General features: G+C 40.2%; 1 protein-coding gene across 1 annotated transcript; it reads left to right on the plus strand.

Annotated features, from left to right (window-relative positions):
- The first annotated feature begins 5,922 nt into the window (after positions 1-5,922).
- QPCT (glutaminyl-peptide cyclotransferase) lies at positions 5,923-19,271 on the plus strand. Its single transcript, XM_018085246.3, has 7 exons — positions 5,923-6,040; positions 9,877-10,023; positions 12,374-12,655; positions 15,114-15,287; positions 16,121-16,220; positions 16,688-16,804; positions 18,867-19,271. Exons 1-7 carry the CDS (start codon positions 5,930-5,932, stop codon positions 19,010-19,012), a joined length of 1,077 nt encoding a protein of 358 aa, XP_017940735.1. The 5' UTR covers positions 5,923-5,929; the 3' UTR covers positions 19,013-19,271.
- Positions 19,272-22,144: the final 2,873 nt, after the last annotated feature.

The following is a 22,144-nucleotide window of genomic DNA, read 5'->3' on the forward strand; positions in this document are numbered from 1 at the left end:
CAGGGCCGCGGGCAGGCCCTCCATCGCTGCACAGGAAATACTTGACCTAGTGTGTCACAGCATCGCGCTGGTCTTTTCCGTGGCCGCGCTGACCTGGGAGCTGGGAAGGGCTTTCAGCGTCCCCGCCGCCTCCCGGTAGCCCCTACGGACGTGCGTGTGGCTCAGCAAGATCTCAGTTCTCCAGGCCCTTTCGGACGTAACTGTCACCGTCTGCTAGTACGTTTCAGTCCCCCCTTCTAATACTCTGATACACCCAATTCCTGTCTTCCTGCTCTGCGTTAATGATGCCACTCTTGCATCAGCACCAAATCTCTGCACGCAAGATACTTAGCAAACACAACGAGCAAAAGTACCAAATAAAACTGGTCACAAGGCAAAACTGCATCTGTAACCTCCCTCCAGTCCAAAAGCTCCCTGTGAAGAGACAACCCATAATCTTCCTTCTTGAATTTGGATTCAATTTCGGTGCACAAATCTTAAAATGATATCCACTACCATAGGAAGTTGCTGAAGTTTAAATTATATACCAGACCAAAAACACTTGGAAAAGGCAGAAATTCAAAGGCTTCCAATGCTCAGCTCGGAGAGAAACAGATGGAGAAGCAGATTAGTGCCTTGTCATTCATAGCGCTGTTTGTTACATACGTTACATACGGTCTCATTTCCTTCATCTTACACTCCTGAGGCCTGGCCTAAAACCCGCTGAAACTGAAGGGAGTCTTTCCGCTTTACTTCACCCTGTTTTGCATCAGATCTTTACACAGTGCAGCTGATATGGAGCGTAACCAGGTCTGCACTCTGATTGGAGCCAGTTCATTAGATAAATAATTAGCATGCAGCTTCTTGTCAAAATCTGGAAGTACTTTAAACTGAAACTGTAGCAGTTAATGGTTGATTCTGCTTTTTACTGGTTTTGAATGCCAAAAACCACCCTGGGACTTCTTAATGAAGGCTATTCCATGAATAGAGGATGTTCTTGCCAAAGCTCTGCACCAGATAACTGAGCAATCTTCGTTTCCTTTTTCCTCTGAAGTGGGACTCCCACACGCCACCACTGTAAACATAAAGCTTGCCTCCATAAACATGATTTTTGATGTTTAGCACAACACATACTCTAGCGCACTTAAAGTGCAGCAAGCTTCTCACATTCTGAGTAACAGCCCTAAAAATAGCTGTTTATGGACAATACCAGATGGATATTAGGAATTAGCACAGTCACTGGGCAACGATTATACTTCTTTGTAAAGAAGCTCAGCTTTCTACCATCCAATAGGGTTGGTGCCATTTAATTTGCTGCCCTAAGCCATAATATCTGCTTTTTCATAAATCAGAAGATGGATTAGTTAAAATCAATTTATTACAGAACACAAGAAAATATCAGCCAAAATAAACCAAACTTCTGTAAGTATTTGTCCAATGTTACTTTCTACAAATATTCCTGGAGCATCCAAAACCTGTTCTGTTTGTAAAGATCTCTGTGTAAAACACATCCGAAAGCAGCCCTGCATTCAGCACCTATGTATAGAGCAGCACACACATCTGTCCATATGCACAGCTGACTTTGTGTGACTGTGTAGCAGCACCATGACATCATTAGCCTTGTCTGCAGTAATTGACAGGGCGAGCATTCTGTTTTGTTATTTTTATGACTACCATAATCAGTGATTTCCTGTGGATTTCATCAACGTTTCTTTTTTTTCTGAGTCCACATCATTCCCTCAGATGGTTAGCTTGTTTTCACAGCTCAGCTTTCCCTGCTGAAGCCAGCTGCCCTTTAGAAATCACTCTCTCTCGCATCTACAAGATAGCAGGAAACAAGGGTAACTTTTATTGTATTTATTTGCTTTTATAAACAAAAACTGTTTTTCATTCTGTATGGACCACAAGGTCTACATAGACAAACTGCATTTGGAACAACTGTTTTATAACTCTAAAAATGCATTATGTTTTTCCAGTTAGAAAATAATACCACTAGCATTTGGATAATTGGTATCTGAAAATGGATACATAATATATTCATTTCTATTCACCTATCTGATGTTTTATTTTCATGTCATCTAACTGGGTTAAAAAAAAAAGCAATGTCTTGGAAGACTTGAGTGGTGCATTTGTCTGTGAAATTCCATAAGCACATGCTGCCATTATTTTTACACTGCTTTTGACACTGATGCTGCATAGCAAATGCACCCATTCAGGATTTGCAAGATCTGCAATAAATGCTTGCAAAAAGAGAAAAGAGGAAGTAGTATCTCTGTGGACAAAATATAAAAATGCTTTTCTTTTTCTTTTTTTTTTTTTTCAGGTCATTGTCTCATTTCTTCCCCTTCCCCCAAAAGAGTAGGAGTTCAGGTTTGGTTTGGATAAAATCCTGAAATGTGGATATGTCTCTGAATTACCTCATCGTCTTGGTTTGAGCCCTTAGTTGAACTTTGTCCCAAAATCCAACTCCAACTAACCAGTGAAAAGTTTAGTATAGACTTAAAAAAGCATGGGATCAAAATTTACCTTGGTATAAACATATATTTTGAAAACAAAATACATACTTATATTATAAATTATATGTAATTGGCTTTTTGGAATTCACTTACCCCCACCAGCTTAAGGAATGATCTCACAGATCCTTGCATCTGCCAGATGAGTAGCTTCATTCATATCATATATATATAATTCTACCGTACCAACTGTGAAATAAAGTTATTTGCCTAAATAAATGTTTACATTTAACCCGCACATTTCACTAATTAAAACTTCATCTGTGAAAACATCAGCCCATAGAAACAGAATCTCTTAAACCTGAGTCACCAAGTGCAGTGCTTCCACAGCCTGATAAAGTCTGTTCCAAACCCTATAGAGATCGGTGGTGGAGGAGTTAACCAGGATGAACAGCAGCTCAAACCCACAGGTTGCAGGTGAGCACTGGGCACCTGCAGGCCCCTGTGCTTCTCTGTGAACATCAGCCCCACCACACTTTCCCTCTGGGCTGTAAGAGCTGCCTATGGACTTCTGAGCCTGCAGTAGCTCAGGCTGCCAAACACTGGAAATCTCAGCCTGTATATTCTAACTGCTGGATTACCACTGTTGGCAAATCAGCCATAGCTCAGGCACAAAATCACAGGATCATAGAATGGTTTGGGTTGGAAAGGACCTTAAAGATCGACTAGTTCCAACCTCTCTGCCATGGGCAGGGACGCCTCCCACTAGACCAGGCTGCTCAGAGCTCCATCCAACCTGGCCTCAAAATTACCTTGTATTAGGTGGATTCAAGACAAACAAACAACCAAACCACCTAAACAAACCACACTCACTCTGCTCTCCCTGCCATGGGTCTGCCAGTTGAAAAAGCTGAGCATCACAACCGCATTTGCAATGGTGGAAGGTGCAAGAGTTCCCCTTCTGGAGAAAACTGGTGAGCATTAAATCTGCGGCATTTGGCAGCACATTTCTCTAGAGTTAATAGCCAAGGTAATGACGGAGCACATGGCCTCAGCTTCCAAGAGGTGGTTTGGCCTCTGATATGTTGGAGAGTCAGCAGAAGGAAAAGCTTTTGACAGCACTGCCTCTACCGTCTGTCTGTCGGGACTTCAGTAGATGGCACTGTCCCACCAACTGCGGCACAGGAAGAGACAGTGTACACATTATTCTGTCACAGATTGTGTATGCTTTTCTTCAAATAAACTCTCTTCCTTTTTTTCCCCCTCTAGATATCTGATTACCTTTATTTGATTTTCCGGGGTAATAAACCAACTATTTTAAGTGTATAAAATGGAACAGATGACCACTTAGCAATCTGTTGACACCTTTTCAATAAGGTGGTATGGAATAGGACTAAACAACATTTTTCCCTTATAAATCCCTGGAAAAAAAACAAAATGTCCATCAACTTTGATTTTTTTAAACTTTGTGTATTATTTTTTAAATAGTTACATAATTCTATTTCCAGCTGTGAATCGTTCCAATTTCTGTTACATTTTAATGGATTTTTTTTCCCTCAGTCTTCTTTATACCATTAGGCAAAGAACTTTCTGGGGTAGTTATGGGGAGGAGGGAGGCAACATCTCCACTCCAAATTTTAAAAGTAACACCTTTAAAAAAATCCCAATCAATCTCCCTATGCATCTGGCCCAGCACTTACACTTTTATATGTGTTTCCCATGTAGGTGATATTAACACTACCTAAATCTGACTTTACACTTGCCAAGTTTGTAATCCATCAAAGAACTGTAGCCCTCGGTGCAACCACAATCCCTTCAGGAAAAACAGTGTTAGCTAAGTCCTGACTCAAGCTTATATTCTTGTCAGAATTCTGCTATTGCTATTGTATTTATTTTTTTTTTTCTGCTAAATGATAACTCTGGCAAATCAGCCAAAAGTTTTGCCCAGCATCTGGATTGTACAGTCAACCACAGGAAGTCTCATGGAGGGGCAACAGATTTTTGTTCTTCATGTAGTCCTGTTGGGATCACTGTCATCTTGGTAGTTGGATTTAGACTAATTTCCTGTGACTTGATCTCTGCTGACATGCCAGAGCTTTTGCAAAAAATCTGTAAACTGTGCTGATTTTTCTTGGTAATCAAATGACTGCCCATTTCTCCCTATTGACCAGTGACTTGGCTTTGCATTTAGAACAATTTCCTAATGAAGCAATGAGTGGATTTTTGTGACTGAAAAGAAAGAAAAAGGCACCGATTTAAATTAACTCTTCGTTTTCCCATATATGAAAAATTTGGATACAGCAACATTCTGAGTATCAGCCAGAAGGATGCTGATCCTGTAGTAAAGCTATCACCACCAGAGATGTTATCTGTATGCTGGGCAGCAGATCCTTCAGCTTTTCTAGGAAATCTGTGAAAACTGGGTCAACAATCTGCAAATCACAAATTGGCCTATTTCTCTAATATTACCCTTGTAGACACTCTGAATACTTGCAAAGCTGTAGTTTCCAGGATTTAACTTTCCAGTATTAGGCTGGAGAGCAGCAATATGATTACTCCTGCTCCCTCCCTCTTTCCTTTCTTTCATCTTTTTTTTTCTCTTGTTTTGGCATTGAGCCTGAGCTTTAAGAAACATGTAAAAACTGGAGACTTTAAAAGGAGTATCTTTGATGCAGAATAGTGAGATGTTTTCTGCGACATCGTAGAGCAAGAACGGTGATGTCAAATGACGTAAAGAAGGGATCACGAGCTCAGAAACTTGTATCTTTGGTTTAATAATTTTAATTGGTCTACTGCAAAATACCACCTCACCACAGATTTTGCTTCATTGGTAGTTGATAGTATAATTACAGAATTTAAAATGCCTGAAGAATGGATTTTTATTCTAGCAAGTATTGTTGGTTTAGGCCTAAAAAGGATATTAAGAAGAGCTTATAAACTAATAAATTAAACCCCTTTGCAGTTCTGTAGGTCTTTGCCCTGTCAGACCCTTCACGAATATCCGTTCCGAGCTGGCCATCAGCCATGAGCGCTGATCCCGGCCCGTTCCCAGCAGGAGCCCGAGCAGCGCAGCAGAGCCCTCCCTCATTCCAGCGCCCGCAGCTCCCACCGCTGCCCGAACGCGCTGAGATCACGCGGGGCCCCCGACCCCCAGCCCATCCCAGAGCCGCCCCTCGGAACACAAAACCAGCTTTCAGGGGAAAGCCGCAGGCTCCGGCTTTTCCCACAGCGGGAATCATGAGTCCCTGCGCGCCGCCCCTCAGAGCGCGGCGGGAGGAGGGGAGCGGGCCCGCGGCACTGCTGACGTGCTGCCGGGGACGGGGCTCATTTCGGAGGGCACACGGGCTGGGAGAGGCTGGCAGGGCTGCGGCTCCATCAGACAGCGCGCTCCTGCAGCAGCAGCTCTCCGTCCCTCCCTCCGTCCCTCCTCCGCCTCCACCTCCGCCGGCACAGCGCCGGCTCTACCCTTTCCACCCCCGGCACTCGGAGAGGAAGGGATGGCGGGGGTCTCGGGGGGCGCTCCCCGGCTGCCCGGGGCGCTGTGCCTCGCCGCCTGCCTGCACCTGGTGCTCGGGAGGGACGCCGGAGCACAGTGGACCCTGGAGAAGGTGGGTCGCGTTTGCGTTTCCCGGGCGCTTCTTGCCTCGCTTGGTGGAGGTGGGGAGCACCTTCCCGGCGGGCAGGGCTCAGCGGCTGGGCGGGGGTACAGCCTCATGCCCTCCTGCCCTAGGCGCCAGCGTGAATTCGGGTTGGGGGTCGCCCTTGGCGCGGGAGCCAAGGGGCCGGCCCGCAGGTGAGGGTGGGTGACACGGCTTTCCTCGTACCCCGGGCTTGGTGACTGCAGAGAACAAGCCGCCTTCACACGTTTGACGTCTCGGTGAGACCGGGCAGCGAGAGCGATGTGCTTTGTCAGAGGCAGTTTGTGACATTAAGGGAAGCCCAAAGAGGACAAGACGGATCAAAATCTGGAATCATGTTCCATGTAACATTCTATTGTACTCCAATATTCATTGTGATTATAGTAAGTCAGAGGATAGATAGTGTCTTAGTTTAAGAATAGCTCCTCCAGCAGTGATGCACATGTATCTAGGAAAAACAAGGAGGAATGGTACCGAGATCCACTACAAAATTGTTTTGAAAGGATATAATACTCTAATATGTTGCAGACCCATATTATATTGTTTCTAATTCATGGTATGTGAACCAGTGAAAAAAGCACTCTCAAGGTTTAATTAAACAGTAGTAAGCCTTAAACCACAGATTTCTCTGTGTAACAACTCAATGGTCCATTATGAAACACTAACATAGTTTCTTTGTGAAGAACTAAACCACATGAAACATAGGAGAGCATACAACCACAAATCACATTCGATTAAAAGTTTCAGGAATTTCCAAACAGAAAATCTTTGTCTAGGGCCCATCCCCAGGTGTTTGTAGAAGAGCTGAACTCAAAGTTCAGTCAGAAGCAACTGAACTCCACTAATCTAGTGCACCATTCTCTTCACCAATAGATCAGAGTCCAGGACAAACTGGCAAAATGAAGCTTCCCTCATACTTCCCCTTAGTCATTCCCTTTCTCCTTGATTTTATTCACTCCCCATTCAAGTTAGTGTTGGGTTGTTTGTTTATGAGATACTTTGTCATTCTGTTCTGTTAATTATATCTTATTATATATACATGTATAGCTCATGTATTGACTACATATCTGTAACATAATACATCTATATTATGCATAATACATGTATATGTACATATATATGTAAGAATATGTGAGGCTAATTCTTTAGTCATACTAGTCAATGAACATGATCGTAGCCCCAGTGCTCCTTTTCTCAGCCCCCTTGAGTCCCACCAATTCACTCTTTAGCTCATTCCACTCCCACTAGTCACTCTACTCCCCAGTGCTGTCAGCAGTACCATCTAACCGCAGAACCACTGCATCTGATCGCCTCTGCCTGTGCACACACTAAGCAAGAACCACTTCCTCTTTCTCATCAACTTGTTGTCCCTTGACAACTTTAGTTCTTCATCCCTGATGGAATGTGAGCCAGAAGTTCAAAATCCTACAGGTGAGCATGGGCTACTTGTAGAACTTGAAGTCTTGCAGTTTTATGCAGCTTAGTACAACAGGTTTAGTGACAACCCTGTCATAAATACATTGTTCTGCCTCCCTGTTGTGGCAACACTGTAAAGAATGAGTCACCTACAGATCTTATTTTGCTTATTTCATAACCACGTTTGCAATTACTTTCACTTCCCAAATTTGAAGCTATCTCCCTTATTAGAAATGGAATTTGATTCCTCCCTCCCGAAGTATTTTCATGCATTTGTACTTTAAAAATTTCTTTGCAAAGTGATTCAATTACCCCAATTACCAGGCGTGCTCTACAGTTGGAAGCAAGATGATTCCTCATTCCAATTGAACCCTTCACTTGTTCAGCTGTAGACATATTTTCTGAACTTCCTTAAATTGTCTTCCTACACTCTTCTGAAGCACACAGCTTTAGCTTTTCTCTCTCCCCTTATACCCTGCTCCTCCTAAACAGAACAACTCCCTGACAACATCTTCTCTTGTCTGTGCTTCTTCTACACTGGTCTAAATCCACTGTATTACTTCTAGTCTTTCAAGAGACAGTTTTACAACTTCCACAGTACAATTTCCGAACTTTTAAAAGTTCTTCTTTATATCAGACAAAATGCAATTTTTCTTTAACCCATGTCTAAATTTCCTAGCATTAAGAATATTAACTGCACATCCTAAAATTTGGTGTCCTTACAGTCTTAAAATTCAGCTTTAAATGCTGTATTAAAATTGGCACAGTAAGATTTGGTGTCTTTGCATCATCCCTCTGTTTAATTTCACTAAACTTAAATGGAATTAGAGGAAAGGTCTACATGTAGATAAACAACTAGGAAACGAGAGAAAGGCAGAATTAAATCTTTACAGTAAAGTCGAGAAAACACTTGTGCTTGTACCTGCTCTGCTCAGTACACACACAAATGAAGTAGAAAAGAAGTCAAATAGTGAGATAAACCCCATTTTTAACAATATTCATCATTCAGGGTAAAAAAATAACAAGTCATTATACCTGACTGTCAAGGTCAGTATACTTTCTTGCCAGGTCATGAGTTTTAGTTGGTATTTCAGACACGTGTGAAATGACGCATGAGTGAGTGGAAAAGGAGAGGGAATGATTATTTTTTGCTAACACATACAGTGATGGCATTAGACTACAGATATCTATGAAAATGCCAGTTTGATGCAGCAACACCCCAAAAGCAAGTCAGCTGTTAAGCAGTTTGAAGAAAGAAAAAGAGTAAAATAGAAAATACCATTATCCTACAGTTTAAACTATGGTGTGCTCATGTTCCAGTTTCTCTCCCCTTACTCATCTCAAAAAGGATGAGGTAGACAGGGTACACTGAAGGATAGCAAGTGTGATCAATCACTTAAGGCAGTTCTGATCAAAGAACAAATAAACAGAGCAGGATTTTTCATTAGGAGAAAGACAGGAGTAGAGGGAAGACCCTACGATATAAATAAGGATATGATAGTGCCTGAAATAGGAATCTATAAAAACAGGAGTGGTTCAGGAAGTTCCTGAGGAGACAACTGCTAGAGGTCAGATAGGTTCAAACCAGGTGTCCAAAGGGGCATTTGAGATATCCTTGGGGATCCCATCTGGCATTCACCTACCACTCCAGAACAGCACAGGCTGTTGACATGCAAGACGTGCACTTGGGAGCCCCATGAGGATGCCTCCAGCACTCCAGGTCACCTGAAATAGCCCTGAAGTTCTGTGCTTGGCCAACAGAAAGGCAGTCCTGTGGGAGGTAGCTAACATGCTAATGGTTGTCACAGGAGACAAGCCATCAGTTCTGAGGTTAACCCATGTGTCACCAAGCTGACATACAGCCCCAAATGTGCCACGCCTTGCTGTGTAGTCACACTCATACCACTGCTGTGGGCAGAGGCCACAATGACACAGCTTCACTCTCTCTGAGAATGAGCTACCTTATGCATTTCTTTGCAGCACTGCACCTCATAACATAGACACAGCATAAAGCTAAACATTATTACCACTAGAAACAAAGCTTCTGGTGTTTGTCTCAGTAGAAACTTCAGCTGAAGGTGGCATGGTTGCAGACATGACTGTATGTATGTAGAATTAAGATATTAGGAAACAGAGAACCCATTCATGGGTTGAGGTTTTACAGCTAGCTAGTATGTAGAACTCACATATTTTTAATATTAGTATATTTTGCCTGGAAATAAAAGATACAGAGCAAATGATTTCAGAGTGATAACTTTTTAAAATTACTTTTTGTTGTGAGTAAATCAAACTAGCACAATATATCATATTTACTGTAATTTTGAAGAAAACTATGACTAAAAAGGTCTAGTAATAGTTATAGCAGTCTTCCTTTTCTCTGCCTTCTACAGTATTCTCACCAACCAAGAATTTTAGGTTCTGATGCTATTCAAAAAGTTGTGGCAAACACAGATATTTCTGAAATGTGGCAGAACGATTTGCGCCCTATCCTGATAGAAAGATACCCAGGATCACCGGGAAATTATTTCGTACGACAGGTAAGACAACACTTCCTGAAAACCTCTAAGAACATCTAGTATTTATATTCTGGTAATGCCTTTGGTGACCACTAAAGGGACAGTCACATTCCTTTCATTCAGTAGGATGAACTCTATCATTGTTCAAGTCTAGACTGCATAGAGCCTACATGACACAGCTTGCACTTTAGCTGACATTATTTCCCAGGGCTGCATAGCATGACGAAAAATTTTACTTTTTTTTTAATTAAAAAGTTTGCCTCAGGTTTGGTATCCAAAGTACAACACAACCATTGCCCTTTCCCTCACATGAGCAAGTTTTTGGTCACTGGTTTAAATCCTCTGAGACCATGCATGAGGATAAAATACATACATACACACACCTTTTTCCAGAGGGGTCCTGTGCTGTTACAGTCCTCTGAAGTGTTCCTTCAGATGGATGTATCAACAAAAAAAGGGATCAGAGGGGCCCAAACGGGCAGGCAGATGAAATGGCCAGCACAACAAAGTGCAGCATTGGTCCACATACCATGCTCACTCCACTGGCCCAAGCACAGCAGTGTGCTAATCCTGGGCTAATATGCCCAGATTGCAGCTGACCCCAAGCCAGTAAAGGCTCCAGCACACTGTCTTTGAGCCACAAGGAGTTGCCACACAATTGGGTTGCTGCCCGGTCAGCACCTCTGCTCTGTGCTCACAGCATGGGCATCTTCAGGACAGTGTGCCATGCTGGCTCTGGATTGCATTAACCAAGCAGGAGACAAACAATGGTACAGCTGAGTTTGCTAGAAGGCATTCACAACATCTCACTAGCCTTCATCCACCCTTTACGCAGTGACTCAACAGCTCTAAGACAGCTCTAACTACCATAAATTTATTTGCCACTCTGCAATTGGTAGACTGCAAAAATGCAGCCTTTTTATGTTTTGTGTGTGTGTGTGAGGGCACATATCTCTATAGATTTAGTTTCGTGGTTTCTTTAGTGATACTCTGGAAGGCAGCCAAATCAAAAGGGGAAAAGGAAGAAAAACAAAAAAATAGCTGAGCCTGGGCTAGAAAACCACGAATCACATTCAAAATAGAATCATCCTGTTAGAAGGTAACAGCATGTATTAAATTTGACCCCCATCAAAGGAAAAAAAGAAGAGTCTCCCATTGTCGAAGCACAATGGAGTTTGAAATGGATGACACTTCTTTGTTGAGACACAGAAAAAGCATCAGACTCCTTTAGGGGAAAAGGCTAGTGCCAACCATGGCTGCTGCACACTGGAAACTCCATCCACGCTTATATATTCCCGTTAATCCATAACAGACATCCTTTGCTCTGCCTACTGATAGCTGATAGACCATACAATGCCATAAAAGCTTTCAGTGGGTGACCACAAACAAAATGGAAGTTTGTTCTAGCACTAAAATACACAGCAATATTCCCACTGAGTTCACTAAGAGCAGAACAAGTCTTCAAAGTTTATTTTCCCCTTAGAGGCTTTTCCTAATGTTTACTTAAAGAAAGAGGAATCTGCCTTGAAGAAGCACTCTAGGGACCCATAAAAATAAGTTGCTCAACAGAGAAACAGAGATGTCCCTCTTAATAAGAGTTAGCCAGAACTCTGCATGAAGTACAACTGGGGTTGTTAGAGGTATTGTCTTTAGTAGGAAGATAACTAAAATAAATTATCTCTTTTACAGATTTACTGTCTTAATTCTTATCTTTACATGAGCTACACTTAGAGAATTTGATTTTTAAAATGTTGTTCTGAAACGTTTAATTCTTTCTTTAATTTAAAGGAATCATCTCTTATAGCCTTTTAAACAACTTAGGTCACTTGAAAGGCAGATTGCTCATAGAAGCTAAAAAACCCCCACCACCTCACAGCAACCAACCAAACCAAAGAGCATTTTGTTATTATTATGCCGTGGCATCTCTGTGTGGTAATTGTCAAAATAGCCACACCAAGGTCTCTGCAGCCAATTCTGAGTTTTAAGGGCACAAATGAGTTTAGATTTGAAGAGGTAAACATTAAATCTGCTCTAGTTACGCATGAAAAAAACACTGGCCTGGAAACTTCAGAGATCAAGATCTTAATGTGTCATATTAATGGGCCATAATTCAAAACACCTTCAGGCTCCGAAGACAGGAGTCAAAAGAGAGAGATGAAAAGCAAATGAGCTAGTCAAAGGCTAAGGTAGCAAAGCTGTCACTTATTTTATATAGTGACATTACATTTTTTGCTATAAAATTTATCCTTTAAAAATATAATGAACTTACAGAAATAAGCTTAAGGGTCACTATCAATTAGGTAATGACAATTTGTCTGCAACATCTTTCTGAAGCAAGCAATATTGATCTGATTATTTTTTATAATTGCAGCATATCAAGCACCGTCTTCAAAGATTAAAGGCTGGTTGGGAAATTGAAGAAGATACATTTCAGAGATACACACCATATGGATATCAAACATTTTCAAATATTATCAGCACTCTTGACCCCTCTGCAAAACGCCATCTAGTACTTGCTTGCCACTACGACTCAAAATTCTTTGGACAACAATGGCAGGAGAGAGTGTTTGTAGGAGCAACTGATTCAGCCGTGCCCTGTGCTATGATATTGGAGTTGGCACGTGCTCTGGATAACAAGCTTCAGTTAATCAAGGTAGTGTACTTGTTTCTTCTGCATTTGCTTTTGCAACAGCAGTAGGACTTAGGGCACTTCCACATTCTTTCCGCGGCCTGCATGCCTGCTTCTCCAATTGTTGTGCCTGTGATAAAACTCCCATTGACTTCAAGAAGAACAGAGATCTGTACATATAATAAACATATACTATATAAAAATAACAGATTTTACATCAATAATACATGCTTCATAGACTTACTACTTTCAAGCTAAAACGCACAGAACCCTACTCAGAAGTTCCTGTTGTATCCAGTAACATCTAGGGTCACTGACAAAGTTTTGTTGCATTCCAAATCTTGCATTTTTAAAATTTCTCAGTTGTATTCTGCTTTGGGACACAGATGAACTAATTGCTGTGCATGAGAGTGACACTTATGTCCCTCCATCCCATAAGGATTTTAAGCTTTTCTTCCTGTATCACAATTTGAATAGTTTATTTATGAAACAAGTATAATGTTATCAGTCTGTTGTTACCTATGCTATGAAAATCTGCTTCAGAGTGCTGCAATTGCTAGGCATAAAAATCTGTTGAGCCCACAAACTCTAAAAGCTTGTAGGATTACAAATCTGTAGGATTACAGATTCAGGAGTGCCACCTACTGGTTCAGTATTCACTATTTACAAAAAATAATTTTCATACACTTACAGATTTTTCACAGGAAAAGGTCTCTCACATGTGAGGAACACTTTACAGAGTGTCAGGAATACACTCAGCTCAGGTATTACAATTACTTGTCAACGATAGTTTCCAGAAACTGATTTGATGCCTTCTGACATGCAAATATGTAAGAATGAGAAGATTAGGAATATGCCAATATTTTTAATCACAAAACAAAACACTCCTGTAATACATATGCTTTCATTTGGAAGCTTCATTTAGAATAAATTTGCCTGATGCTTATTTATAGAACAACTTGCACACTGACTTTCAAGACTGGCATTTTTCACTAGTAATGCATCACGTTACAATGAAAATTGTTTTATGTATTTAATGTAAGATGACAGCATTTGACAAAAGGGCAATTAATTACTTTGCACAGGCTACCATTTGTACAGTCTGTTAAAAATATACTTTAGGATCCATCTGCTTAATACATTAGCTATGACCTTTTTGCTCTACTCATGGTAGCACAACAGACTTTGTTACGTTTTCATCTACATCTATTTATACTTTGATTTGAAGCTGTGATTTTTAGTTTGATGTTTCTCCAGTTATATACAGTAAGTTTAATATTAATAGGCAAAGACATCTCTCTATTATTAAAATGTGTTAAACAGCAATACTAACACAAATACTGCTTTCTAAAACTCAAATGGCATCGATAAAGTTTCCTCCAGAACGTAATGCAAAATGACTGCTGTCGAAAGACCTCTGTCCTGTGCAAAGGACAAAGGGCAGCAAACCACTGCCAGTAATCAATATATCACTGTAAGCATAATCAATATAATCTTGCCTGTGTGAGCGACATTTTAGAGGAGTTTTCCACTACTGTTTATATTGGATCAGCTCCAGCCAGTTGGGAGTTGTAGCCCATACAGGACATGACTGCTGCCAGTGACTCCACCTTTTTAACCACATCATGCAATTTCACTTGAAGTAGTGTTAATTCAGAGGGGTTAAAATATTTATAGCAACTGCGAAGACTACAGTTCCCAAAACTGTTCATTTAGTGGAACCTGACTGGGTTTAGCCATGTTGTAGATTAGTAGGAAATGCTTACAGTTCAAACAAGGCTTCATATAGCAGACAGAGAGAGAAGGGGACATGGGAAAGAAATTTCACAGAGATATCTCTTTTGTGACCTTATCATATATATCCTCAGTTTTTAGTGCTGTGATATTTTCAGTTGTTGAAATAGAAGGGCATATCTACTCCACTCTCTCTGCTTTGGTTTTAGGGTAAAGTTGCCTCAGTGATTACAAGTTCCCCTGAAAAAAAAGAAATAGTCATTCTTTTCATGAATGAAAAATGGCTCTTTGTCCCTCAAAGAACCACCAACTCCACAAATACATAATTCTCCTCCACTGATGCACAGCTGTAGCAATTATATTAATCCTTGTGGCACAATCAAGTAATAATATCAGCACTGCATCCGGTGTTGTTACTGACATGTCTCCTCCTTATTTGAGATACTGTTTCTGCGACCTAGTTTTGCAGACCTGTCTCAACACTTGGCTCCTGTCTGCTAAAGTCAGAAATGAAATTTTTAACCAGAACCAAAATGATACGAGACTGCAGAATCTGTCACCATGCTACATAAATCGCTACCATTATTACACCATAATGTGTTTAACAGCCAAAGGAAGGTTTGCATCAGGGACCTTGAAAATATACCCTTACTGTTGCTTATGTTGCTTATGTTGCTTATATGGCTACAGTGTTTGTCCTTTATTTAATGTTCTGGCCAATTATTTTACTTCTAACTTCCTCCAACAGACCAGCTCAACTTCAAGACCAGACCTTTCACTTCAGCTCATTTTTTTTGATGGTGAAGAAGCCTTTGTCCGGTGGTCCCCTTCCGATTCCCTCTATGGATCTAAACACTTAGCTCAAAAAATGGTATCTACTCCACATCCACCTGGTTCAACTACAAACCAGCTGCAGGGCATAGTAAGTGGCTTTCACATCCTTAATGAATAATAGTAAATTGCATTTTTTAAAATATTTAATTTGTAGGTAATTGGCCAAATTCCCAAGAAACCATGAACCCACCAAAGTTAAAGGAAGAAGCAGGCTTATGAGAGATGATAAAATACAGAGTTGGCAAGAGCTGTTCAGATGAATCTGCTTAGACCTGCCCATGAAAGTATAAGGAGCAGTCATAGAAAAATCAAAATACACAAATGTGTTAGAATGTAAACTAGGATACCCACCTTCTTCAGGAAAGATTATTCAAAGTGATAAGGAAAGAGCACATAGTATTGGCCTATGAACAAATCTCCCCTAGCTCAGTACTAAGTTACAGCAATCTCTGGTTCTCTTTGATTCCTACTAACGTTCTGGTTGTCTGTTCCCTTCTACATTCCCTACTCACTGCTGAGGCACTTCTGTCACTGCTTCTTGTGACTCATAAAATGGCTTTCCCTTGACAGACTTTGTTGTTCTCAGGGGAAGAAGCAATTTCCTCTTCTTTCTCCCCACCTACCATAGTTTTTCTTTTAAAGGGATATAACACACAAACTGCAAACAAAGCAAGGCAGCCTGCTTCAGCTGGAGGAACAGAGAAATAGCCTACTTTTTCCCTCCTTAGAAAGACAGCAAAATGTGCCAGTTTGGAATAATGTTCTGCTAATAAATTCTTCTCAGGCACCATGGTAGAAAAGCCAGACGTTTAGCCAGAGCTAGCAAAGACCTGGTCATGACCTATACAGGAACCAAGAAGCTCATTGCTGTTGGTGGTGTTGTAGTAAAGAGTTCTATATTAAAGATTCTTTCTTCTGTAGGACCTGCTTGTACTACTGGATTTAATTGGTGCACCAAACCCAGTCTTTCCAAATTATTTTCCAAATACTACTCGATGGTTTCAGAGGCTTCAAGCAATTGGTAAGCAGAGGGATATGGGCTTTGGATGAATTTCAAAATGTAGTGGGTAGTTTCTAAGTGTATTAAGTCCTGGAAATCAGATTTTTAGATAAATTTTCTGGTTTACAGTAATAATATTTACCAATGTAAACATTAAATTTCCTTTATCTTAAACCTATATGAAGATTTTGATATTTAATTAAATTAATAAAACAACCGAGGAAGACTCGCAGACACTTGGAAGCCACAAAACAGAGTCCATTACTGATTGTCACTCTGTGACTCTTGGGAACTGCTTCACTTCTGTGTTTTAGTATTCACTTCTGTAAAATGATGGTAATAGCACCAGTCTTGAGGTCTTCTAAGTACTAAACAAACGCAAAAGACAGTCACCAACTCCTTTTTCTTCTTTGATGGAAAAAGCTTCATTGTGACAGGAAAAACAATTCAAATGTGCTAACATGCCTCACTGTCCTTATGCTTTACAGAGCAAAAGCTACACAACATGAATCTGTTGAAGAATCACCTTGTTGAAGGACAGTATTTCCACAGTACTTTACATCGAGGCTTGGTTGAAGATGACCACATCCCATTTTTATTAAGAGGTACCAGAAGTTCTTGTCTTTTAAAGTATACGTTCAGCAAGAAACGCATCAATTTACTGAATGAGCAAGTGCATATGATCCTGTTTTTCAAGCTTATTTGCCCCAACTTGAGGCTTCTGAATCCAACTTTACAACTTTAAAAACCCAAAAAAAAGCAGCAATAAACAAACACACCCATCATAACTTTGCGGGAACACAGCTTCAATGGTATGGAGAGAATGGAAATTTCTGTCAGCAGTAGTGTCCTACAAAGATAAGTGACCCTGATCCAGCGGGATATCACTACATACCACACTAGTCAGCTAGTTACTATTCTAGGAGCACTGAAACACTTAAGGTTATGTCTCTAAAAACTACAAAAATTTTTAAAGATCTGTTGTCAAAGTTACAATAACGTCACTACTTGTTTAAAGACAGTGTTTAAAGTTAAAGACTTAAGACTCCTGCAAAACTCCACATTTTCAAATTAGATATCCTCGTTCCCTAAAAAGAATGGAGATTTCATAGCTGTCACCTTGAGGATGGGAAAAGTGCAGACAGTAGTCCACAGAAATACCAAAGGACACACTATGCCTGAAATCCCTTCTGGAATTAGGCAGATACCTGAAACTGTAATCCCCAATCTAAGCATCATCTTCTGGCAGACACCTGGGTCATAGCCTCTGGCTCTGTGTTCATTCTTTTCCTTTGGGATTTGATCAAAGAAAGGGAAAGCAGTTGTCATAGTGCTTCTCACTTGTCAAGCTACAGGTCAATAATTAAAGCACTTGTCCAAGTTTGAAATGTGTATTTCATGTCCTTCTTAGTTTAAGCACTCAGCAAAGCATCTTCAAAACGAAGGTGGGGCAAATAAGGGTAGTAGATTAGTGAAACTCTTCTGATTGAAGCTTTCTACTGTACAGCAAGGACTGCAAGAGTCATATTGCTAGAGAAGGGTTGACTAGAAAGGAATATGACACAAGTTCAGTGAAGAGGGTGTCTCCCTAGGAAAGGAGGGAGGTATCTTCATATCCAGCCCCTAATTTTACCATTGCTTATGCTCTGTTAACTACTGAATAACATAAAATGTGCACACAGCTCTGGAAGCAGGCACAAGGGCAGCCACACCTCTCCACTTCTAAGTGAGTGCTCTCTTCACTGAGTTGTGCTTACTGTCTGCTGCTCAATGGCTCTCCAACTCCACAAATCTTTCATTTTTCACATCAAGACAGGGTCCAGGTCCAACAAATCCAACACAGTCGGCCTATGTGTGTCCAGGGATATAAAAAATCCTACATGGGAGAAGCTGATAGGGGAAGACAATGACTACACCTTATCTTTTCTAGTAACACAACACCCAGTGAGGAAAATGGATTCCTTAAGGGTACACAGTCAAAAAATTAGAGGAAAAGCAGTAAAATAGGAAAAAGGCTGGAGAAAAAAAGTGTTCCTCTCCCAAAAGTGATCAGGAAGCAGAAGTCTGATTTAATTCCTCTTTTATCTAAAAGCTGCAGTATGTATAGGTGGCTTGATGCATATATATATATATGTAATATATATATAATGTATACAGTGGTATAATCCTTTCAAGTGGAAGTTCCTTATCTGAAGATAACAGTGGTTCTATTTTACAGAGCAAAAATAAGAGACCCTACTTTACCATTTATGGAGAGAACTAAAAAAAATGCTTCTAAAATGCTCAATCATTTGTCATGGTAATCAGTTTTCAGTTTGAGGAGCTGCAGTCGTTTCTCTGCCCTTCTGTGGCTCCTAAACGTTCTACAATGAAAGGAATCTCAAACAAAAACCCCAACAAAGTAACTACAGGTGCCTTAAAAATAAAAGGAGGCAAAAGCACTCAAAGGAAAGGAAGGTGACAGTTTTAGGGAACACACAATTTAATGACAGGATGCAGTCACCAAGCTTCAAAATAAGACAAGATAAAAGGAAGCTGCAGTGACACACCCTATAAAGCAAGTTTATTAAGTAGTTACCTGACTCTATTGCTAAATGGCGACATATCAGTTGGCTTAACAGAACTTCTCCAACATTTCTTCTCCAAATTTCACTTTTCTTTTTATAGGAGTTCCAGTCCTACATCTGATTCCATCCCCTTTTCCTGCAGTATGGCATACCATGGAGGACACAGAAGAAAACCTCGACAAAACCACTATCGACAATCTCAACAAAATCCTACAAGTGTTTGTACTGGAATATCTCAACCTGTGATAGACAAAACATCAACAAATTGTACTCCATTTTAAATACTGTTTGCCCACCTTCACATTTGCTATTTAATTGAACTGGAGAGCAGTAAAGCAAAGCAAAATAAGATAGCTCTTGCTAGACTGATTATTGATTCAGCTGTTCCTGGCCCAATGTTCCATGTAGCCAAATAAGAGAGCATTAAATAAGAACTAGTTCAGCCTGGAAAGAATTTGATCTTTCCATGTCTTCCCTCTGAATAAAAAATAACCCAGAATTTCTTCCAGATTGTTATCACCGTTTTTTGTCACATATTATGATCCCAGGAAGGGATGCCTGCCAACTTAAGTGTTGGATACAGTTTTTACAAGGCATGACCAACTTTTGCCATGTTCAGCAATGGAAATGTATGCCACATTATCAAAAGATGCTCTAAAACAGACTTCTATTTTGGGTTGAACTAAATCACCTCATCCTGAAATGGGATGTGATTTTTAAGTCTCTCTGCTCCCTCTCCTCCTTCCCCTACGAAGAGGGCTACAAGGGCTCTCCAGACAGCAGGCCACCAGTAAACAGAGCAATACCCAAATTGTTTGTTGGATACTTTTTGAGGGAGAATGGTGGTGAGGAGTGATGGTAACAGGAAGGTATGGGGGGGGTTCCACTGTGCTTTGACTGCAACACAGGAGATATAGAGATCAGGTGGTGTATGGGAACAATGCCTCAGCACACACCATTCAATCACATGAGAATCATTCATAATTTGACCCAAAAAAACCCCAAAACCCCACCCACCTGCCATTTTTAATACAAAGCACAACAGAAATAATCATACTAGGCAAATGATCACTTTAGAAACAATCATTTTATCTAAATACCATTTTAAAGGCAAAGTGCTATCAAAAATAAAATTACTTAGAAGCAAAACGGTAGTTTAGGCACCAAAAAGATACTCACCAATTTAGCAACCCTGTGTTTTTACATTCCTTAGTGGAATTATTCAATAAATTTAGTGTAACACTAGCAAAAAGAAAGCCTGTAATGAAACCAATGGAAGCCAGAAGAACAGTATTCAGAAGCTACTCACAGAATTATGGTTTCCACTGGTGAGAAAAAGATAAGAGCATTTGAAGAAAAAAATAAAAATATGAAGCTGGTGGAAGATGAACTGAGAGAAAACAAGTCAATATTTTACTCCTCTGAACTTCTTCCCTTAGGAAGTTCTATCCTGAGCAAAGAGACTTAAAAAGGAGATAAGCCATGGGGACTTATGTCAGGATGTCAGATTTGGCCTGTATTTTACCATTTTCCTAAAGCAAATGTTTCTGAGCCTAAGACAATATTTAAATCCATATTTTAAAGTTGTAACAGAAATATACATTTACAGCAACGAAAATTTGTAAAATTTTAGTATTAGTGATAGCCTGAAAATTAAATTCCATCTGATTTTGGTTGCTCAAGACAGAACAAACGCATTTTATGTTTTCCCATCACTTTAACATTTGTGAGAAATGTTTGTTTTGCATGCAAGTTCTGAAACAGAATACAATGAAAATTCTAAAAAGCTGGACAGATGTGTTTATTGTCAGGTATTACTGTACATCTGTGTAAATATATCAAAGCTATCTGAACTCCTTGCAATCATATTCTCCTCTACTGCAGCCCATGAGAAAATAGATTAACAAGCAAAATTAAATCTTCTAAAATTTGAATACTCTGAGTGGTATAAGGCACCCTCTTCACCCTCCTACATGGCGAAAAAAGGTAAGAGAATGGTTATATACAGCAATATTAAACATGAGTTTGTGTGGCTGATTTATTCTGGTGAACTTTTGTGGTACTTTATACTTTACAGGGCCTCTGAAAAATGCAGTACACATTTGCAGTGTGCACTGCTGCTCTGCTTCTTCAAGAATTTGAAAGTTACCTTAAAATAGGCTTCATTATGAAATGCTGGATCAGAGGGTTGTTATAACTGGGAAAAGCTTTTTTAAAAAATCTCTATTAAGACTGAGTTGAAACCGTAACTTAACCTTGTAGTACAGCAAATTTACTCAGTTCAAAGAAATGAGACACAGTTTGGTGAAATATGAATCAATGTTTCTCAAAATGTGAAGAAAACATGAAAAAGCTTCCTTTTCCCCCCACCCTCCACCTTGGGTTTTGGGGTTGGTTCTTTTGGTACAGGAAAAGAGAGGCATCTCCTAACTGGATGTTTAAAGAGGGGAGGGTCATCATCTTGATAATTTATATGTTCTGTCATTCATTTAAAAAATAATTGTTGGAAGGAAAATTTATATCAGCCCTGTAACCATGTGAATCCAAGAATCTAAACTCGCAAAAGCACAAGAACCTGAAGTAGTCAGTAAAGCAAAGACATGGTGCAAGGTGGGTTCTCATGGTTACTAAGGCAGGGAAGAACAAGCAGGTAGGAGAAAGTCAAAGTCATTTGATAAAATGCCCAGAAAACAAAAAATACAAATGAAAAGACCAGGTCTGGTATCTCTTCGACTCTCAGTTTCAACACTGAATATGACCAAGTATCCAGATCCATAGGGTCTGGACAAGCACAGGACAGATAATCAATTCAGAATTCAGACAGAGGCTTTATATTGAAGAACCTATCCCCACATAGTTTCTGTCTCTGTTGGATGGTGGCAGCAGGGGACAGAAATCAAAAGAGCGACTTCAACTAATCTAATGAGCAGAATTGCTGCACAGGTTCTCTCCTTGAATAGGATTTGCCACATCTCAGTCAAGGGGAGGGGAATAAAAATCATCAGTCTACCATCCACAAGACACTGTCACTGGCTTTGTCCTCCCAAAGGTGTATGTGGTTATTGCCTGGGTAAAGGGAATGCAGAACCGAATGAACTCAGGAGTCAAAACTCAACATGTAAAGCTGCAAAAAACCCCATATTATGTTAGTTATTTATATTGTAATAGGTGCTCTGGCTCCTTTTGTATCAGGACAGCACAGTTGCTCACAAGAATCTTAAGTCTAAATAACAGTACATGCCCCTCAAACTCTCTAAGTGATGCATTTACCTAAAGTGAAATTTTTCTGTTCAATCAAGTTGAAAAAAACTTAAGGGAATAATGATGCCAAATTCTCTGGCAGATAGAAATGACAGCAAGTACTAGTCCTCTTTTCTG

This window comes from Manacus vitellinus, unplaced genomic scaffold (assembly GCF_001715985.3).
Source record: "Manacus vitellinus isolate BGI_N305 unplaced genomic scaffold, ASM171598v3 scaffold_8_pilon, whole genome shotgun sequence".
Classification (NCBI taxonomy): domain Eukaryota; kingdom Metazoa; phylum Chordata; class Aves; order Passeriformes; family Pipridae; genus Manacus; species Manacus vitellinus.